At 40.0% G+C, this 21,892-nt stretch overlaps 1 protein-coding gene across 2 annotated transcripts in view; it reads right to left on the minus strand.

Annotated features, from left to right (window-relative positions):
• Nucleotides 1–21,892, minus strand: part of TUBGCP4 (tubulin gamma complex component 4) — a 56,683-nt gene that overhangs the window by 5,756 nt on the left and 29,035 nt on the right. For both annotated transcript variants that reach the window (XR_009007502.1, XM_057543031.1), the window contains exons 10-15: nucleotides 14,607–14,657; nucleotides 14,094–14,199; nucleotides 12,235–12,342; nucleotides 11,660–11,798; nucleotides 1,899–2,076; nucleotides 1,208–1,342 (exon numbers count right to left, since the gene is read on the minus strand). Coding sequence is in view for 1 of the 2 variants with exons in the window: in XM_057543031.1 (XP_057399014.1) it covers nucleotides 1,208–1,342; nucleotides 1,899–2,076; nucleotides 11,660–11,798; nucleotides 12,235–12,342; nucleotides 14,094–14,199; nucleotides 14,607–14,657 (717 nt within the window). In the remaining variant the exon portion in view is untranslated. The remainder of the gene's footprint in view (nucleotides 1–1,207; nucleotides 1,343–1,898; nucleotides 2,077–11,659; nucleotides 11,799–12,234; nucleotides 12,343–14,093; nucleotides 14,200–14,606; nucleotides 14,658–21,892) is intronic.

The following is a 21,892-nucleotide window of genomic DNA, read 5'->3' on the forward strand; positions in this document are numbered from 1 at the left end:
TCATTGTCTCTGGGACCCACCGAGTGTGCTCCCACCTTGAGCTTTGCTTTCAGTGTTGTTCCCTGTGCCGGGGATACTCTCCTTAATACCAGCTTGAGTCCTACTCCCAATGGCGCGCTCCCTTCCCCACCACAGCCTTTAGCGACCCCTTGCTTCCCTCTCCTCTGTATTATCTGTACTGTTTACTTGGCGTTTGTTCAGGCCGTCTGTGTTGTTACTGATCTGTGATGTATGTAAGTCCTGTTTCTCCAACTAGATTGTGAGCTCCTTAAGGGCAGAGCCATGACTTATACCTCTTTGTATCCCCAGTGCCTTGCATACAGTAAGCACTCAATAAATATTTAATGACGATCACCTGCTCTGATATTCTGTTTTCCCCACGGATGCACTCATACCGTAAAAGGACAGTCTACCTGTGACAGTGGTTCTTGGTTGTTTTCAATTCACAGAACCCTTTGGAGTGGCATCTACAGAACTCACTCTCCCTTAAAAATAACAGCCCCAAATACCAGAACAAAAGAGTGTGGCACAACTGAGGAATAACAAGTAGCTCCCGTCAAAGATAAAGCATAACTGTTCTATTAGAAACTACAAGGGGTCATTTTCATCTTCCTGGTTTTTCATCCTTGAACTGGAATCAGCTTGTGAGCTTTTAAAGATTGGTGCCTGGGTTCTAATTTAAGTGCCCTGGGTCCTAGATTCTTTTAAAGCTCCCAGATGATTCCCACGTGGGTCCAAGGCTGAGAATAACTTCCCTGAGGGAGATACACAACATATGTACGTACATATGTACACACACACACACACAGAGGGAGACACTGCTCTAGTTGTCTGTGAAAACAACTTCCAAACTGGTCGATCCTGATCCACAAGATTTCTAAGAAAGTAAATTCTACGTGCTTTTCATTAGTCTTTCTGTGGTGTCAGAAAGGTTTTTAAAAATTTCTTTAAATCCTTCCTTCTGAGGGTTAAGCATATATTCTTTCATCTGTAGCTGCTCACCACATCCTATGATATAGTATTTCAGAAATTCAAAGACATTTAAGTTCCTTTTTAGTATTCCCTCTTAGTTTTGCTTTATAAGTTGTTAAAAATGTTTAAAGACAGAGATTGAAAAGTTGCTTAATGATAGTTCCACATCCTGGCAAGTGCCTAAGAGAACAGTCAGGCTAGAAGCAGTCTGAGGAAACCAACCAGCCCTACTTACAGGTTTCAACAAGATAAAGGACTGGGCCAGCAAATTGCTCAGGAAGTGGTCATGAGCCAATCGGATGCTTTCAAAGTCTCGGGTAGAATTGATTTGATGAAGCAGCTGTGAGAACTGAGACTCCAGCACGTCAACCTGGTAGACAGTTGCACAAATAATTTTAGTACCTTGCATAGTCTAAGTACTCAAGAACATCAGATGCCTGAGAGGATGAAACAGAAACTCTTTGCCCCCACTCACCTTCCTCCTATCCAAGCCCCTTTAAAGCTGAACGAAGACCCCTTTATGTTGCCTCGCCTTGTAGGAAGTCATCTGCCTACTTCCTGATGGCCTCCAATGTCTTGGCAGATCTTACCCCCCACACCCCCATCCCCCTCACGCCACATCCCCTCCGCCGACTTGACTTGGTTCAGTCCTATGGGATTCCAGAAGTTACGGCAAACTATAAAATAAGGGTCAACAATAATTAAATAACTACATTACTGATAAGGACCTCAACTCCTTGTTCTCCTTCATCCACTTATTTCCACTACCCTCTAAAATGCCCCCCAAGAAACATGCCTAGTGATACAATCCATGAATCTTCTCAAACTCCAGTTTTTCACCAAATGCAGGATTCCTCTTCAATGCCTCCTGCCAACATCCTGGACTCTTTCACACCCCTTCCTTCTACTCATCCCTCGACACAGACCTGGAGGTAGTACTGAAGATTATCCACCAAGAAGGCCATGTGATTTCTTAGGCGCCACTTGACTGCGTCGGTCTGGTTGGACTTGAGGTGCTTGCGCTGCATCTGTAGGGCCCAGCAGTGCTGCAGCTCAGCTTGTACCCGGCGCACACTCAACAAGTACTTGAAAACGACATTGTACCTTGACAGAAACACCAGACTATTCAAGATAAAAACTTCACCCCCCTCAAGCCCCACCCACGTGACAAACCCTAGGACTCTGTGCCACCCATTTCTCCCCAAAAGGCAGGAAGGATATAAGTGTGGCTAGAGATGTGAACAGATAAACTGGTTTATTTATATGATGGAATACTGCACAGCCATTAAAATGAATGAACTTCAGCTGTACAATATAAAATGACTCCTAGCAATATGATTTTGAATAAAAAAGGGAAATTTAAAAAGATTACATATAGCCTGATACCTTTTTTTGTAATGCTTAAAACAACTAAATAGAAAAAATATATATACTTTGGGGGAACGTATATAGATGTCATAAAACTGTGTGTAAAAAGGATAGAAGGGACTTCCCTGGTGGCGCAGTGGTTAAGAATCCACCTGCCAACGCAGGGGATATGGGTTCGAGCCCTGGTCCAGGAAGATCCCACATGCTGTGGAGCAACTAAGCCCGTGTGCCACAGCTACTGAGCCTGCGCTCTAGAGCCCGCATGCCACAACTACTGAGCCCGTGTGCCACAACTACTGAAGCCTGTGCACCTAGAGCCCGTGCTCCGCAACAAGAGAAGCCACTGCAATGAGAAGCCTGTGCACCACAACGAAGAGCAGCCCCCGCTCACCGCAACTAGAGAAAGCCCACGTGCAGCAACGAAGACCCAATGCAGCCAAAAATAAAATGCATATAAAACAAACAAAAATAAATTTTAAAAATTAAAATTAAAAAAAAAGGATAGAAAACATGGAATTTAGGATAGTGGTCACTTAGGGTTGGGGGAGGCAAGGGGGCAGGGCTGGGAAGGACCACACAGGTAGATGGACATTATTGTCAGTGTTCTAGACTTTGTTCTAAAAGTGGTTCTGTGGCATTTGTGTGTGTGTGTGTGTGTGTGTACGAAGGATGAAGGAGGGCCCTGCATGGACAAATAAGAGTGTGTTGGGAACCAAGGATTTTGGTTACTGTGATTCTCTGTCCCTGAAGCCCACAGAAGAGGAGATAAAATTGAGGGCTCTGTGGGGGTGGGGGTGGGGGTGGGGGGGGATAAGTTAGGAGTCTGGGATTAACAGACACACATGACTATATATAAAGTAGATAACCAACAAGGTCCTCCTGTATAGCACAGGGAACTGTACTCAATATAATAACCTATAATGGAAAAGAATCTGAAAAAAAAGAATCATATATATCTATATGAATCACTTTGCAGTACACCTGAAACTAACACAACACTGTAAACCAACTATACTTCAATTAAAAAAAAAAAAAAATCAAGGGCTCCCCTCACAGAGCTCTAGGTAGCTGCCTGATACTGAGCCCTGTACCGAGAAGATGCATGGGAAGAGCAGCTGATTCCTGGTGGAACTGGGCTTATTTACCTATTCTTAGGCTGGCTTGCATAAGATAACCTGATTCCATCTGCCTTTAAAAATTATTTCTAATGGAACAATGTACTGAAATTAGTACACCTTATTTGTATTCTGATTTGAACAAACCCAACCATAAGACATTTTTTAGATAATGGGGGAAATTTCAATGTGGACTGGATATCAGATAATAAGGAATTATTGTTAATTTTACTGGGTGTGATAATGGCATTGTAGTTATGTTAAAAAGATGCCTTTTAAAAAAATTTATTTATTTTTGGCTGCATTGGGTTTTTCTTGTTGGGTCTTCGTTGCTGTGCGCGGGCTTTCTCTAGCTGTGGTGAGTGGGGGCTACTCTTCGTTGTGGTGCGCAGGCTTCTCGTTGTGGTGGCTTCTCTTGTTGCAGAGCTTGGGCTCTAGGTGCACGGGCTTCAGTAGTTGTGGCACTCAGGCTCAGTAGTTGTGGCTCGTGGGCTCTAGAGTGCAGGCTCAGTAGTTGTGGCGCATGGGCTTTGTTGCTCCGCGGCATGTGGGATCTTCCTGGACCAGGGCTTGAACCCATGTCCCCTGCATTGGCAGGTGGATTCTCAACCACTGCGCCACCAGGGAAGTCCCAAAGATGGCTTTTTTGAATTGCATAGTGGTGGAGTGAAATGACATGTCTGGGATTTGCTTTATAAGGCTCTGGCCAAAAAAAAAAAGAGGAGATGAAACAAACAGCGTGATGTTGCTAGTTACTGAAGACGGATGATGCGTCCATGGGTGTTTGTGATAGTCCATACTTTTGTTTATATTTGAAAATTTTCAAAATAAAATGTTTAGGAAAATACTTCTGAGCTTGATTTCTTCAAGGGTGTTAAGAGCATCTCAAGTGAGAAGGAAAGTGGACTGGGAGCTACGGAGGCTCCTTGGACAGAGTCCAGGCAGCTTACTTAGGTGGGCTGTGGGCTCTGCGTCTTCTCCCTGAACCAGCTTTATCTTTCCAGTTTATGTCTAGTCTCTCATACCCTAAGCTTCTCTTCCCCCCAGAAGTAGAGGGTTATGAACAGGAGCGGAGAGGATGAAGAGAGGCCACAAACTGGCAGCCTGTAAATTGCTCGTTATTTTGCAATTTAAAAAAAAAGCTCGACACAGCAACAGTCAGCTCTACCCACCACCAGAGCCTCCCATCAAGCCTCTTAGATAGCCTCAACCACCAGAGGGCAGACAACAGAAGCAAGAAAAACTACAATCCTGCAGCCTGTGGACCAAAAACCACAGTTACAGAAAGACAGAGAAGATGAAAAGGCAGAGGGCTATGTACCAGATGAAGGAACAAGAAAAAACCCCAGAAAAACAACTAAATGAAGTGGAGATAGGCAACCTTCCAGAAAAAGAATTCAGAATAATGATAGTGAAGATGATCCAGGACCTCGGAATAAGAATGGAGGCAAAGATTGAGAAGATGCAAGAAATGATTAACAAAGACCTAGAAGAATTAAAGAACAAACAAACAGAGATGACCAATACAATAACTGAAATGAAAACTACACTAGAAGGAATCAATAGCAGAATAACTGAGGCAGAAGAACGGATAAGTGACCTGGAAGACAGAATGGTGGAATTCACTGCTGCGGAACAGACTAAAGAAAAAAGAATAAAAAGAAATGAAGACAGCCTAAGAGACCTCTGGGACAACATTAAACGCAACAACATTCGCATTATAGGGGTCCCAGAAGGAGAAGAGAGAGAGAAAGGACCAGAGAAAATATTTGAAGAGATTATAATCGAAAACTTCCCTAACATGGGAAAGGAAATAGCCACCCAAGTCCAGGAAGCGCAGAGAGTCCCATACAGAATAAACCCAAGGAGAAACACGCCGAGACGCATAGTAATCAAAGTGGCAAAAATTAAAGACAAAGAAAAATTATTGAAAGCAGCAAGGGAAAAACGACAAATAACATACAAGGGAACCCCCATAAGGTTAACAGCTGATTTCTCAGCAGAAACTCTGCAAGCCAGAAGGGAGTGGCATGAAATACTTAAAGTGATGAAAGGGAAGAACCTACAACCAAGATTACTCTACCCAGCAAGGATCTCATTTAGATTTGATGGAGAAATCAAAAGCTTTACAGACAAGCAAAAGCTAAGAGAATTCAGCACCACCAAACCAGCTCTACAACAAATGCTAAAGGAACTTCTCTAAGTGGGAAACACAAGAGAAGAAAAGGACCTACAAAAACAAACCCAAAACAATTAAGAAAATGGTCATAGGAACATACATATCGATAATTACCTTAAACGTGAATGGATTAAATGCCCCAACCAAAAGACATAGACTGGCTGAATGGATACAAAAACAAGACCCATATATATGCTGTCTACAAGAGACCCACTTCAGACCTAGGGACACATACAGACTGAAAGTGAGGGGATGGAAAAAGATATTCCATGCAAATGGAAATCAAAAGAAAGCTGGAGTAGCTATACTCATATCAGATAAAATAGACTTTAAAATAAAGAATGTTACAAGAGACAAGGAAGGACACTACATAATGATCCAGGGATCAATCCAAGAAGAAGATATAACAATTATAAATATATATGCACCCAACATAGGAGCACCTCAATACATAAGGCAACTGCTAACAGCTATAAAAGAGGAAATCGACAGTAACACAATAATAGTGGGGGACTTTAACACCTCACTTACACCAATGGACAGATCATCCAAAATGAAAATAAATAAGGAAACAGAAGCTTTAAATGACACAATAGACCAGATAGATTTAATTGATATATATAGGACATTCCATCCAAAAACGGCAGATTACACGTTCTTCTCAAGTGCACACGGAACATTCTCCAGGATAGATCACATCTTGGGTCACAAATCAAGCCTCAGTAAATTTAAGAAAATTGAAATCATATCAAGCATCTTTTCTGACCACAACGCTATGAGATTAGAAATGAATTACAGGGAAAAAAACGTAAAAAAGACAAACACATGGAGGCTAAACAATACGTTACTAAATAACCAAGAGATCACTGAAGAAATCAAACAGGAAATAAAAAAATACCTAGAGACAAATGACAATGAAAACACGACGACCCAAAACCTATGGGATGCAGCAAAAGCGGTTCTAAGAGGGAAGTTTATAGCTATACAAGCCTACCTAAAGAAACAAGAAAAATCTCAAGTAAACAATCTAACTTTACACCTAAAGAAACTAGAGAAAGAAGAACAAACAAAACCCAAAGTTAGCAGAAGGAAAGAAATCATAAAGATCAGAGCAGAAATAAATGAAATAGAAACAAAGAAAACAATAGCAAAGATCAATAAAACTAAAAGTTGGTTCTTTGAGAAGATAAACAAAATTGATAAGCCATTAGCCAGACTCATCAAGAAAAAGAGGGAGAGGACTCAAATCAATAAAATCAGAAATGAAAAAGGAGAAGTTACAACAGACACCGCAGAAATACAAAACATCCTAAGAGACTACTACAAGCAACTTTATGCCAATAAAATGGACAACCTGGAAGAAATGGACAAATTCTTAGAAAGGTATAACCTTCCAAGACTGAACCAGGAAGAAACAGAAAATATCAACAGACCAATCACAAGTAATGAAATTGAAACTGTGATTAAAAATCTTCCAACAAACAAAAGTCCAGGACCAGATGGCTTCACAGGTGAATTCTATCAAACATTTAGAGAAGAGCTAACACCCATCCTTCTCAAACTCTTCCAAAAAATTGCAGAGGAAGGAACTCTCCCAAACTCATTCTATGAGGCCACCATCACCCTGATACCAAAACCAGACAAAGACACTACAAAAAAAGAAAATTACAGACCAATATCACTGATGAATATAGATGCAAAAATCCTCAACAAAATACTAGCAAACAGAATCCAACAACACATTAAAAGGATCATACACCACGATCAAGTGGGATTTATCCCAGGGATGCAAGGATTCTTCAATATACGCAAATCAATCAATGTGATACACCATATTAACAAATTGAAGAATAAAAACCATATGATCATCTCAATAGATGCAGAAAAAGCTTTTGACAAAATTCAACACCCATTTATGATAAAAACTCTCCAGAAAGTGGGCATAGAGGGAACCTACCTCAACATAATAAAGGCCATATATGACAAACCCACAGCAAACATCATTCTCAATGGTGAAAAACTGAAAGCATTTCCTCTAAGATCAGGAATGAGACAAGGATGTCCACTCTCACCACTATTATTCAACATAGTTCTGGAAGTCCTAGCCACGGCAATCAGAGAAGAAAAAGAAATAAAAGGAATACAAATTGGAAAAGAAGAAGTAAAACTGTCACTGTTTGCGGATGACATGATACTATACATAGAGAATCCTAAAACTGCCACCAGAAAACTGCTAGAGCTAATTAATGAATATGGTAAAGTTGCAGGTTACAAAATTAATGCACAGAAATCTCTTGCATTCCTATACACTAATGATGAAAAATCTGAAAGAGAAATTATGGAAACACTCCCATTTACCATTGCAACAAAAAGAATAAAATACCTAGGAATAAACCTACCTAGGGAGACAAAAGACCTGTATGCAGAAAACTATAAGACACTGATGAAAGAAATTAAAGATGATACCAACAGATGGAGAGATATACCATGTTCTTGGATTGGAAGAATCAACATTGTGAAAATGAGTATACTACCCAAAGCAATCTACAGATTCAATGCAATCCCTATCAAATTACCAATGGCATTTTTTACGGAGCTAGAACAAATCATCTTAAAATTTGTATGGAGACACAAAAGACCCCGAATAGCCAAAGCAGTCTTGAGGCAAAAAAATGGAGCTGGAGGAATCAGACTCCCTGACTTCAGACTATACTACAAAGCTACAGTAATCAAGACAATATGGTACTGGCACAAAAACAGAAACATAGATCAATGGAACAAGATAGAAAGCCCAGAGATTAACCCACGCACCTATGGTCAACTAATCTATGACAAAGGAGGCAAAGATATACAATGGAGAAAAGACAGTCTCTTCAATAAGTGGTGCTGGGAAAACTGGACAGCCACATGTAAAAGAATGAAATTAGAATACTCCCTAACACCATACACAAAAATAAACTCAAAATGGATTAGAGACCTAAATATAAGACTGGACACTATAAAACTCTTAGAGGAAAACATAGGAAGAACACTCTTTGACATAAATCACAGCAAGATCTTTTTCGATCCACCTCCTAGAGTAATGGAAATAAAAACAAAAATAAACAAGTGGGACCTAATGAAACTTCAAAGCTTTTGCACAGCAAAGGAAACCATAAACAAGACGAAAAGACAACCCTCAGAATGGGAGAAAATATTTGCAAATGAATCAACGGACAAAGGATTAATCTCCAAAATATATAAACAGCTCATTCAGCTCAATATCAAAGAAACAAACACCCCAATCCAAAAATGGGCAGAAGACCTAAATAGACATTTCTCCAAAGAAGACATACAGACGGCCACGAAGCACATGAAAAGATGCTCAACATCACTAATTATTAGAGAAATGCAAATCAAAACTACAATGAGGTATCACCTCACTCCTGTTAGAATGGGCATCATCAGAAAATCTACAAACAACAAATGCTGGAGAGGGTGTGGAGAAAAGGGAACCCTCTTGCACTGTTGGTGGGAATGTAAATTGATACAGCCACTATGGAGAACAATATGGAGGTTCCTTAAAAAACTAAAAATAGAATTACCATATGACCCAGCAATCCCACTACTGGGCATATACCCAGAGAAAACCGTAATTCAAAAAGACACGTGCACCCGAATGTTCATTGCAGCACTATTTACAATAGCCAGGTCATGGAAGCAACCTAAATGCCCATCAACAGACGAATGGATAAAGAAGTTGTGGTACATATATACGATGGAATATTATTCAGCCATAAAAAGGAACGAAATTGAGTCATTTGTTGAGAAGTGGATGGATCTAGAGACTGTCATACAGAGTGAAGTAAGTCAGAAAGAGAAAAACAAATATCGTATGTTAATGCATGTATGTGGAACGTAGAAAAATGGTACAGATGAGCCAGTTTGCAGGGCAGAAGTTGAGACACAGATGTAGAGAATGGACATATGGACACCAAGGGGGGAAAACTGCGATGAGGTGGGGATGGTGATGTGCTGAATTGGGCGATTGGGATTGACATGTATACACTGATGTGTATAAAACTGATGCCTAATAAGAACCTGCAGTATAAAAAAACAAACAAAACAACTAATACTAAACTTTCATTGGGTTATTTGTATGGAAATATGTTAATATAAATGTTTCAGACATTACATGAAATTTCTAAAAATCTTATATTTGTATTTGTATGGAAATATGTATGGAAATATGTTAATATAAATGTTTCAGACAGTACATGAAATTTCTAAAAATCTTATATTTGTATTTGTATGGAAATATGTATGGAAATATGTTAATATAAATGTTTCAGACATTACATGAAATTTCTAAAAATCTTATATTTGTATTTGTATGGAAATATGTATGGAGATATATTAATATAAATGTTTCAGACATTACATGAAATTTCTAAAAATCTTATATTTGTATTTGTATGGAAATATGTATGGAGATATGTTAATATAAATGTTTCAGACATTACATGAAATTTCTAAAAATCTTATATTTGTATTTGTATGGAAATATGTATGGAAATATGTTAATATAAATGTTTCAGACATTACATGAAATTTCTAAAAATCTTATATTTGTATTTGTATGGAAATATGTATGGAAATATGTTAATATAAATGTTTCAGACATTACATGAAATTTCTAAAAATCTTATATTTGTATTTGTATGGAAATATGTATGGAAATATGTTAATATAAATGTTTCAGACATTACATGAAATTTCTAAAAATCTTATATTTGTATTTGTATGGAAATATGTATGGAAATATGTTAATATAAATGTTTCAGACATTACATGAAATTTCTAAAAATCTTATATTTGTATTTGTATGGAAATATGTATGGAAATATGTTAATATAAATGTTTCAGACATTACAGGAAACGTCTAAAAATCTTATATGTTCTGGTATAATGTTATAAGTAATAATCCTAGTTATTACTTTAAAATGTATATCTCAGAAATAACTAATTTTCTTGTCAACTGCATTATTATGAACTTTCATCAAATCTTTAACCATGGTCATTTTTAAGTCTTTTGTCATTTACAGACAGTTCTGGGTGTACTCTGATGATTTTGCAAATATGTTCCTATAAAAGAGTTTCATCTTCAAGAAATTCATGGAAAAGACTCTGACAAGTACAGGTTTCTGGTAACTGACTGTACTGCTGAACTGAATGAATAAGCATTTTCAGAACTCTAATGAAAAACTGATGAACTCATAAAAGTGCTAACAAAAGATCAAGATAAAAAAAAGAAATTAATTACATGGGACTGAGTGAACTGATGAGGATGAGTATAATTTTTGTGACTTTCTGTCTGAATTAAAAAAAAAAAAATCCCACAAGGACTCAGAGGAAAAGAATATACAAATCAATTTTCACTGCAAAGTAAAGGAGCTGTTACAGTGGAGGATTACTGGACTGAATGTCAATGTTATGACATAGTATAAGTGTGTTTCATGTTTGGTAATTGCAATCATTGTTGCTTTTGTTGTGGTCATCCATGTACAATGCTTGGTGTCAGTCTATCTATCTCTTGTAAAAATAAAATACAGTGTGTGTGTGTGGAAAAAAAAAAAAAATCAAATATTGATTAAAAAAAAAAAAAAAAAAAAAAGCTCTGATGGTTTTAAGGGTTTGACCCGCCCACTCATCCCAGCATCCACTGCAGCTTCACTTATTAATGTTATCTGTCCGGCCCCCGAAGGCATCTGAGTTTGCAGCCTCTGATTTACAGACTGTTAAAAACCAGCTGGGGGGACTTCCCTGGCGGTCCAGTGGTTAGGACTTGGTGCTTCCACTGCAGGGGGGCCCCGGTTCAATCTCTGGTCAGGAAACTAAGATCCTGCAAGCTGCATGGCGTGGCCAAAAAACAAACAAAAACCAGCTGGCTGGCTATCTTGCTCCCAACCAATTCTACTCCTGATAATTTCTTTCCGTGGAAGTAAGATGGGTAATAATTACCTGTGAGAAACTCAGAAATACTCACTTTTCCAGGACAGCAGGTGTGAAGAGAATGTGTAGTGGCCACTGCACTTTATAGGAAAGACCTAGGGCTGCCCAGCCGGATGCGGGGGCTTCCCGGGGAGAAGTTTCCCGAGAAGGCCCTTCTCTTGCCTGAGTAGCATCTGTTAAGAACAGAGGAGATGACTTCGCTCATCTAGAACTAGAGTTTCAACAAGGTGAGGAACATTCATGAAAGGAGCGCTCACTCGAACCTGCAGTGTCAGAAGCATAAAGGGGATACAAAGGGGACTTGTAGAAGACAAGGACACTCCCATGAGGGGTTCTCTTAGGAGGTCTTTTTGAGATTCTTTTTTTAGTCTTAAAGAATTGTGGCTGTAAATAAACAGAGACCATTCCAGCAGCATGACAAAAACAAACCAAAACCATGGCCTGGCCATCTCTTAGCCTCTCTTGACTTCCCTTTTCTTTTGTGTAAAATTAGGGCACTGGACTAGGTGATTTCTAAGGTCCAAAAAGACACGATTTCTGTGGAAGTGGATGGAAGCAGAACAGATAATGACCAGTAGAAGCAGAAAGACTCAGGGAAGCACAGCAAACCTTTATGCTCCTTTCCATGATACTCGATTGTTAAGTGCAACAGAGGGAGGAGGTTGTCATCATCTAGCAGCACCTTGTGTGCTGACTGTTGGAAGGCCACATTCACATCTGCAAGAAAGAACACATGGGCTGAGAGAAGGCTTGGCTATGTAACAAATCCAGACTCCTCTGGCTTTCCACCTCTCCTGCAGCCCACCTATCACTAATAGTAGGATACGGTAAACAGTAGTTGCTTTTGCTTGACTAGCATGCATTCCTTCTCCTCTTGCGGATAACAGCGCCCTGGTTTTCCTTGGAGAATCACCCCTGTCTAGAACAATCCATGTAGTTCCAGTGGGGTGGACAATACCTGACCCTCTGGGTAGGCAGGTGACCCAGGAACGATCTACCTTGTTACACTATTTTATTTAGGGATATGAACATGACCCAAGCCAGGCCAATCCAGAGGCTCTATTCAGATTCTGAAAGAGGGTAGCTCTTTTTTTTTTCCGAGATAAACACGGACTCAGTAGGATGTGAACTTGGTTGCAGGCCATCTTGCTACCATACGGAGCAGGCCTGTCTCAGAAGAAAAGGCAGAGGTGAAAGATGGAATGACACCAAGTCCTGAAGGTGTCATGTAAGCCTTGGAGCAAAACTGCCTAGAGCCATCTTACCTCTGACCTTTTCAGTTTTGAGAATCAATAAATTCTCTTTTTTCCTTTGCTTAAGTGAATTTGAATTGGGTTTTCTTGCAACCAAGAAAGTCCTATGTAAGCACAATGGACATCTATTGTTTTATAGAGCTAGAAAAACGGCAACCCTGTCTCCCCTCCTGCCCCACTCCCCTCTCTTTTGACTCTGATCCTTACGTAACTCTCCTCAAGTAGTTTGAATGGGAATGGTGATCCTTCCCGTTGGTCAAAGGTGAACACTTTACTGAAGTAGGCATATCTTCTTTTTTTTTTTTTGGCTGCACCTTGTGGCATGCGGGATCGTAGTTCCCCGACCAGGGATCGAACCCGTGCCCCCTGCAGTGGAAGCACAGAGTCTTAAACCACTGGACCACAAGGTAAGTCCCTGAAGTAGGCGTTTCTTAGTCTGACCTCTTTGATACAGGGATGATACAGGGATGATCCAGTTGGGCTAATCGAAACCCTTTCCCTGGAATCCCTTAACTTGCTACCAGAGAGACCAGGTTTGACTCCCCCAGTAGATTCTGTGAGGTATGTTCCTGGGAGCTGCTGGTGGCCATGTGGCCAGATGGGACTGGAAGGCCATCAAAGAGCACACAAGAGGCACAGACAAGATAAGGTAAGAGGGAGAATCCTAGCAATCCCTAGTTTCAGTTCTCAGGACCAGATATATCCCTATCCCACTGGAGTTACAGATACAATAGCAAATATACTCCCCTTTTAGTTAGTTTTCCATCACTGACAGCCTAAAGAGTTCTAATACAACAAGTGGCAATAAGTCCCAATATGGGGACTTCCCTGGCAGTCCAGTGGTTAAGACTCCACGTTCCCAATGCAGGGGGCACGGGTTCGATTCCTGATCGGGGAACTAAGATCCCACATGCCACATGGCGTGGCCAAAAAAAAAAAATCTCAATATGTCCCTTAAGAAATATATGGCTATAATCTGATGAGTTGAAATAGTGGTTTGAAGGCCGGTACCAACCCTTCTAGGAAGGGTCACGAGCTGAAGCTGCTCCCAGTAACAACAGTGTGAGCCTACCTGAGTGGCCTTCCATTTTGGAAACACTCTCTGTAACTCACTAGGCTGTTCTTATGTGGACCAGGCCTAAATGGTTTGGCAGCAGCTAAGAAATACACTACAACTTCAGTAAGCTGGTAATTCTTGGGCCCCAGGGCAATTACCATGTTCAGTTACTGCAGTGGGTGGTGTTTTTAACATGTGTTGAGCTGTATCAATGAAGGCCTGAAACAGTTCTCCACGTCCCAGAAGGTAAAAGTCTTTAATGATCTGCAGAAAGAATTTCAATTTGCAATTCAGTAATCCAGCAGAGCTTTTCACTATCCTAAGAGAATTACGCATATAATTTCCAATTTCATCAGTTTGAGCCCAACTTACAAAAGGTCGTAGGCTTTTGGCATTTTAAAGGGGCATAGTTAGTAATGGCAGGATGACTGGTGTGTCTTTGATATCATTTATTCAATGAAAACACAATAATGCCAGAAGAAAGTAAACAGCCAAAGCTTTGTACTGTAATAAACCTGTAGCATTAGATGGAGTTTGCCCACTTGGATGAGGACATAAGGAGCCACTCGAAGTCTGGGGGCAGGCAACCAGTGCTCTCAGGAGACGATAGAGAATAAAGTCATTGTCCACCAGCATCATTTTAAGAGTAAAGAGAACAGCTAAGCTATTACCTTCAGCTGACCCAGTAAATCTGACTCTTCCACCATCAGCTTCCAGAGATGCTGTGAAAAGAACCAATAAAACAGGGTCAATTGAGGACACAGGGCGGGAAGGGGAAGCTGGGTCGAAGTGAGAGAGCAGCATTGACATATATACACTACCAAATGTAAAATGGATGGCTAGTGGGAAACTGCTGCATAGCCCAGGGAGATCAGCTCAGTGCTTTGTGACCACCTAGAGAGGTGGGATAGGGAGGGTGGGAGGGAGGCTCAAAAGGGGGGCGGATATGGGGATATATGTATACATATAGCTGATTCACTTTGTTGTACAGCAGAAACTAACACAACATTGTAAAGCAATTATACTCTAGTAAAGATGTGGGGAAAAAAAAAAAAACAGGGTCAAAGTTTCATTACAATGAAAACTCCTATAAAGAATGGTTTTGTACAAATCCAGCAAGGTATTGGAAAAAAGAATATATACCATGACCACACTGGGTTAATCCCAGGAATAAAAGTTAAAAAAATATGAGGGCTTCCCTGGTGGCGCAGTGGTTGAGAATCTGCCTGCCAATGCAGGGGACACGGGTTCGAGCCCTGGTCCGGGAAAATCCCACATGCCGCAGAGCAACTAAGCCCGTGCACCACAACTACTGAGCCTGTGCTCTAGAGCCCGTGAGCCACAACTACTGAGCCTGCGCGTCTGGAGCTTGTGCTCCGCAACAAGAGAGGACGCGACAGTGAGAGGCCCGCGCACCGCAATGAAGAGTGGCCCCCACTTGCCGCAACTAGAGAAAGCCCTAGCACAGAAACGAAGACCCAACACAGCCAAAAAGAAAGAAAGAAAGAAAGAAAAAAATATATATATATGAGATGGAAATATTCTGGAATTAGATAGTGGTAATGGTTGCATAACATCGTGAACATACTAAAACCCACTGAATTGTACCTATTTTTATTTTTATTTTTATTTTTTTTTTTTTTATTTTTTTATTTTATTTTTTGTACCTATTTTTAAATGGCTCAAATGTTTAACTTTGTTGTGTGAATTTTATCTCAATAAAAGTTTTAATATGAATATAATTCACTACGTTAAAGATTAAAAAAGAAAAAACATGATCACCTCAATGGATGCAGAAAAAGCATCTGATAAAACTCAACATCTGTTCATGATTTTAGAAAGAAAGCAAACAAGGAACAGAAGGAAATGTCTTTATTCTGATAAAGGGTATATACCAGAACCCCACAGCAAACAACCTATTTGATGGTGAAACATTAGAAGAAATTCCTTTAAAGTCATCCAACATTGTACTAAAGACTTGCCAATATAGGAAAAAAAAAAAACAACTGAAAAGGAAGAAACAAAACTGTTACTATTGACAGATAATGTCACTCACTACCTGCACAGAAAGTCCAAGAGAACTGACATATAGATTATTAGAACTAGTAAGAGAATTCGGCAAGCTTGATGACTGAGATACAAAAAATCAACTACATAGCCGTTACCAGCATCAAAGGATCCTGACTAGGATTCGCCCGGTGAAGTGATCAATGTTGATTCAGGATTCCTGGAATCTCCACCCTGGTGCTCATCCCCTTTGCCCTCTCTCACTGGAACTGATACAGATTAGGAACTGGCCTTTGGCCCTTCTCTAATACACAATACTAGACAAAATAGCTGACACCCCCAGGGGAATATAAGCACACAGGTCAAAATAATTAGACATGGGAAGAGTAAAAGAAATACAACAGACTAGGTAACACATACCATCTGAAGCAGAAGTTTTAGAACTGACTGAGTGGCTAGTATAGTGAGATATCCCCTGTAAGACTGAGGTTTCCCATACCCCAGCTGTTCAAAGTACTGCCTGTTACTGGCGCTTTTGGCTAAAGGGAGCTACCTTGCCCATGGTTCCCTCCTGAGGAACCAATTTCTGATAGTTGCAGAGGTACAATGGCCTAGCCGTCTAACCTCAATTTGGGACATCTCTGAAGGGCCATTCTAGCTTCAGAGCTCTGCATAAGATGGCCAAGTCTTCTGCTGCAACTACATCACAGTTTATTTCCCCTCTCTACTCAATCCTGCTTCCCTCACTTCTTGCCAAATCTCAGTCACAAAATCTGTTTCCTGGGGAAATCTGACCTTTGACACAGACCAAAAATTTTATACTCTTTATAAATATGCTTAAAGAGTTAAGTGTAATGGCAATATAAATATACAAAAATAAATCATAAAAAAGAAGAATCATAAGAAAGACTCTGGGTCAACTGAATATCCATATGCAAAAAATTAAAACTCGATCTATACCTTGCACCACATACAAAAATTAACTCAAAATGATCATAACCCTAAATGTAAAACTAAAACCTATAAGTTTTCTAAAAGAAAACAGAGGAGAAAAATTTTTGTGACTTTTGGTTACACAAAGGTTTCTCAGACACAACACCAAAAGCATAAGCCACACACACAAAAAAATTGATAAAACTGGACTTAATCAAAATTAACAACTTCTACTCTTTTAAAGACACTGTTAAGAGAATGAAAAGACACATCATAGACAAGAAGAAAATATTTGTAAGTCACATATCTGATAAAGGACTTACATTCAGAATACATAAACAATTCTCAAAACTCAACAGTAAGAAAATAAAACAAAAACAAGAAAAAATGAACAAAAGTTTCGGACATTTCACCAAAGAAGATATATGGATGGCAAACAAGTATATGAAAAAAATTTCAACATCATTAGTCATTAGCGGAATGCAAATTAAAACTACAATGGGGGAATAATCCAAATGTCTATCAACAGATGATGGGAAAACACATTGGTATGAACAATGGGATACTACTCATCAGTAAAAAAGACTAAACTATCGATACATGCAACATGGATTAATCTCAATTATGCTGAGTAAAAGAATACCTAGGAATAAATTTAACCAAGGAAGTGAAAAATCTGTACAACAAAAACAAGTCTTTGTTGAAAGAAATCGAAGACAGCACAAATGGAAAGACATTCCATTTTCATGGATCAGAAGAATTATATTGCTAAAAAGTGTATACTATTCAAAGCTATCTATAGATTCAACACAAACCCTATAAAAATTCTTATCAAAATTCCAAAGGCGTTCGTCACAAAAATAGAAAAAGACAATCCTAAAATTTGTGTGGAACCACAAAAGACTCCAAACAGCCAAAGCAATCCTGAGAAAGAATAACAAAGCTTGTGGTCACACACTTCCTGACTTCAACTATACTACAAAGCTAAAGTAATTAAAACAGTATGGGACTTTGGGACAAGATGGCGGAGTAGAAGGGCCTGCGCTCACCTCCTCTCACGAAAACACCAAAATCACAACTAACTGCTGAACAACCATCAATAAAAAAGTACTGGAACCTACCAAAAAGATATTCTACTTCCAAAGACAAAGAGAAAGCCACGATGAGATGGTAGGAGAGGTGCATCTGTGATACAATCAAATCCCATACCCACTGGGTGGGTGACCCACAGACTGGAAAACAATTATATTGCAGAAGTTCTCCCACAGGAGTGAGAGTTCTGAGCCCGACATCAGGCTCCACAGTCTGAGGGTCTGGCATCGGAGGAGGAGCCTCCAGGGCATTTGGCTTTGAAGGCCAATGGGACTTGATCACAGGAACTCCACAGGACTGGGAGAAACAAACGCCACTCCTAGTGGGTGCACACAAGGTCTCACGTATACCAGGACCTAGGGAAAAAGCAGTGACTTCATAGAAGCCTGGGCCAGACCTACCTGCTGGTCTTTGAGGGTCTCCTGGGGAGGCAGAGGGCAGCTGTGGCTCACTGTGGGGACAAGGACACTGGTGGCAGAGGTACTGACTACTCACTGGCGGGAGCTGTCCTGGAGGCCACCATTTTGATGCCAACACCTCACCCCACCCAAAAGCCTGAAAGCTACAGTGCAGGCAGGCCTCAGGCCAAACAACCAACAGAGCAGGAACACAGCCCCACCCATCAGCAGACAGGCTGCCGTAAAGTCTTCCTGAGCCCACAGCCACCTCTAAACCCACCCCTTGATCCAGCCCTGCCCACCAGAGGGACAAGACCCAGCTCCACCCACCAGTGGAAAGGCACAAGTCCCTCACACCAGGAAGCCTGCACAAGCCTCTTAGACCAGCCTCATCCACCAGGGGCCAGACACCAGAAGCAAGAGGAACTATAATCCTGCAGCCTGTGGGGCTGCAAACACAGAAAGTTAGATATAATGAGGCAGCAGAGGAATATGTTCCAGACGAAGGAACAAGATAAAACCCTAGAAGAACAACTACATGAAGTGGAGATAGGCAATTTACCTGAAAAAGAATTAGGAGTAATGATAGTAAAGATGATCCATGATCTTGGACAAAGAATGGAGGCACAGACCGAGAAGATACAAGAAATGTTTAACAAAGGGCTAGAAAATTTAAAGAACAAACAAACAGAGATGAACAATAACTGAAATGAAAAATACACTAGAAGGAGTCAATAGCAGAATAAATAAGGCAGAAGAACAGATAAGTGAGCTGGAAGACAAAATGGTGGAAATCACTGCCACAGAACTGAATAAAGAAAAAAGAATGAAAACAAATGAGGATCGTTTAAGAGACCTCTGGGACATTAAATGCACCATCATTCGCATTATAGGGGTCCCAGAAGAAGAGAGAGAGTAGGGCCTCGAAAATATTTGAAGAGATAATAGCTGAAAACTTCCCGAACATGGGAAAGGAAACAGTCACCCAAGTCCAGGAAGCGCAGAGAGTCCCTTACAGCATAAACCCAAGGAGGAACACACCAAGACACATATTAATAAAAATGACAAAAATTAAAGACAGAAAATATTAAAATCAACAAGGGAAAAGCAACAAATAACATACAAGGGAATCCCCATAAGGTTATAGCTTATTTTTCAGCAGAAATTCTGCAGGCCAGAAGAGAGTGGCATGATATATTTAAAGTGATGAAAGGGAAAAACCTAAAACCAAGAATACTCTACCCAGCAAGGCTCTCGTTCAGATTCAACAGAGAAATAAAAAGCTTTACAGACAAGCAAACGCTAAGAGAATTTTGCACCAGCAACCAACTTTACAACAGATGCTAGATGAACATCTCTAGGTGGAAAAGAAAAGCTCACAACTGGGAAAAAGAAAATTACAAATGGTAAAGCTCAGTAAAGGTAGAAATCATCCATACACAAATATGATATCAAAACCAGCAATCGCGGGGCTTCCCTGGTGGCGCAGTGGTTAAGAATCCGCCTGCCAATGCAGGGGACACGGGTTGGAGCCCTGGCCCAGGAAGATCCCACATGCCGTGGAGCAACTAAGCCCGTGCGCCATAACTACTGAGCCTGCGATCTAGAGCCCGCAAGCCACAACTACTGACCCTGCGTGCCTAGAGCCCATGCTCCGCAAAAAAAAGAGAAGCCACCACAAAGAGAAGCCCGTGCACCGCAACAAAGAGTAGCCCCCGCTCACCACAACTAGAGAAAGCCCATGCACAGCAACGAAGACCCAATGCAGCCAAAAATAAATAAATTAAATAAATTTATTTAAAAAACCGCCAGCAATTGTGAGAAGAGGAGAGTACAAATGCAGGATACTGGAAATGCATTTGAAATTAAGAGACCAGCAACTTAAAACAATCTTGGATATATAATAGACTGCTATATCAAACCTCATGGTAACTGCAAACCAAAAATCTACAATAGATATACACACAAAAAGGAAAAAGGAATGCAAACACAACACTAAAGATAGTCATCAAATCACAAGAGAAGGGAACAAAAGAGGAAGGGAAGAAGAAAGACCTTCAAAAACAACCCCCAAACAATTAACAAAATGGCAATAAGGATATACATATCAATAATTACCTTAAATGTAAAAGGATTAGATGCTCCAACCAAAAGACACAGACTTGCTGAATGGATACAAAAACAAGACCTATATACAGGCTGTCTACAAGAGACCCACTTCAGATCTAGGGACACATAGACTGAAAGTGAGGGGACGGAAAAAGATATTCCATGCAAATGAAAATCAAAAGAAAGCTGGAGTAGCAATACTCATATCAGATAAAATAGACTTTAAAATAAAGACTGTTATAAAGAGACAAAGAAGGACACTACATAATGATCAAGGTATCAATCCAAGAAGAAGATATAACAATTATAAATATATATGCACCCAACATAGGAGCACTTCAATATATAAGGCAAATGCTAACAGTCATAAAAGAAGAAATCAATAGTAACACAATAATAGTGGGGGACTTAACAACCCACTTACATCAATGGGCAGATCATCCAGACAGAAAATTAATAAGGAAACACAAGCTTTAAATGACACATTAGACCTGATGGACTTAATTGATATTTATAGAGCATTCCATCTGAAAGCAGCAGAATACACATTCTTCTCAACTGCACACAGAACATTCTCCAGGATAGATCACATGCTGGGCCACAAAGCAACCCTTGATAAATTTAAGAAAACTGAAATCATATCAAGCATCTTTTCCAACCACAACGCTGTGAGATTAGAAATCAACTACAAGAAAAAAACTGTAAAAAACACAAACACGTGGAGGCTAAACAATATACTATTAAACAACCAATGGATCACTGAAGAAATCAAAGAGAAATTGAAAAATTCCTAGAGACAAATGAAAATGAAAACATGATGATTCAAAATCTAAGGGACACTGAAAAAGCAGTTCTAAGAGGGAAGTTTACAGCAATACGCTCTTACCTGAGGAAACAAGAAAAATCTCAAATAAACAACTAGAGAAAGAAGAACAAACAAAACACAAAGTTAGCAGAAAAAATCATAAAGATCAGAGAAGAAATAAATGAAACAGAGATGAAGAAAACATTGCAACTAAAAGCTGGTTCTTTGAAAAGATAAACAAAATTGATAAACCGTTAGCCAGATTCATCAAGAAAAAAAGAGAGGGACTTCCCTAGTGGTCCAATGGTTAACACTTCACCTCCCAATGCAAGGTGTGTGGGCTCAATCACTGGTTGAGGAGCTAAGATCCCACATGCCTCGTGGCGAAAAAACCAAAACATAAAACAGAAGCAATATTGTAACAAATTCAATAAAGACTTTAAAAATGGTCCACATCAAAAAAAAAAAAAATCTTTGGGGCTTCCCTGGTGGCGCAGTGGTTGGGAATCCGCCTGCCAATGCAGGGGACACGGGTTCAAGCCCTGGTCTGGGAAGATCCCACATGCCGCGGAGCAACTAGGCCCGTGAGCCACAACTACTGAGCCTGCACGTC

Source organism: Balaenoptera acutorostrata, chromosome 3, assembly GCF_949987535.1.
Source record: "Balaenoptera acutorostrata chromosome 3, mBalAcu1.1, whole genome shotgun sequence".
Lineage (NCBI taxonomy): Eukaryota > Metazoa > Chordata > Mammalia > Artiodactyla > Balaenopteridae > Balaenoptera > Balaenoptera acutorostrata.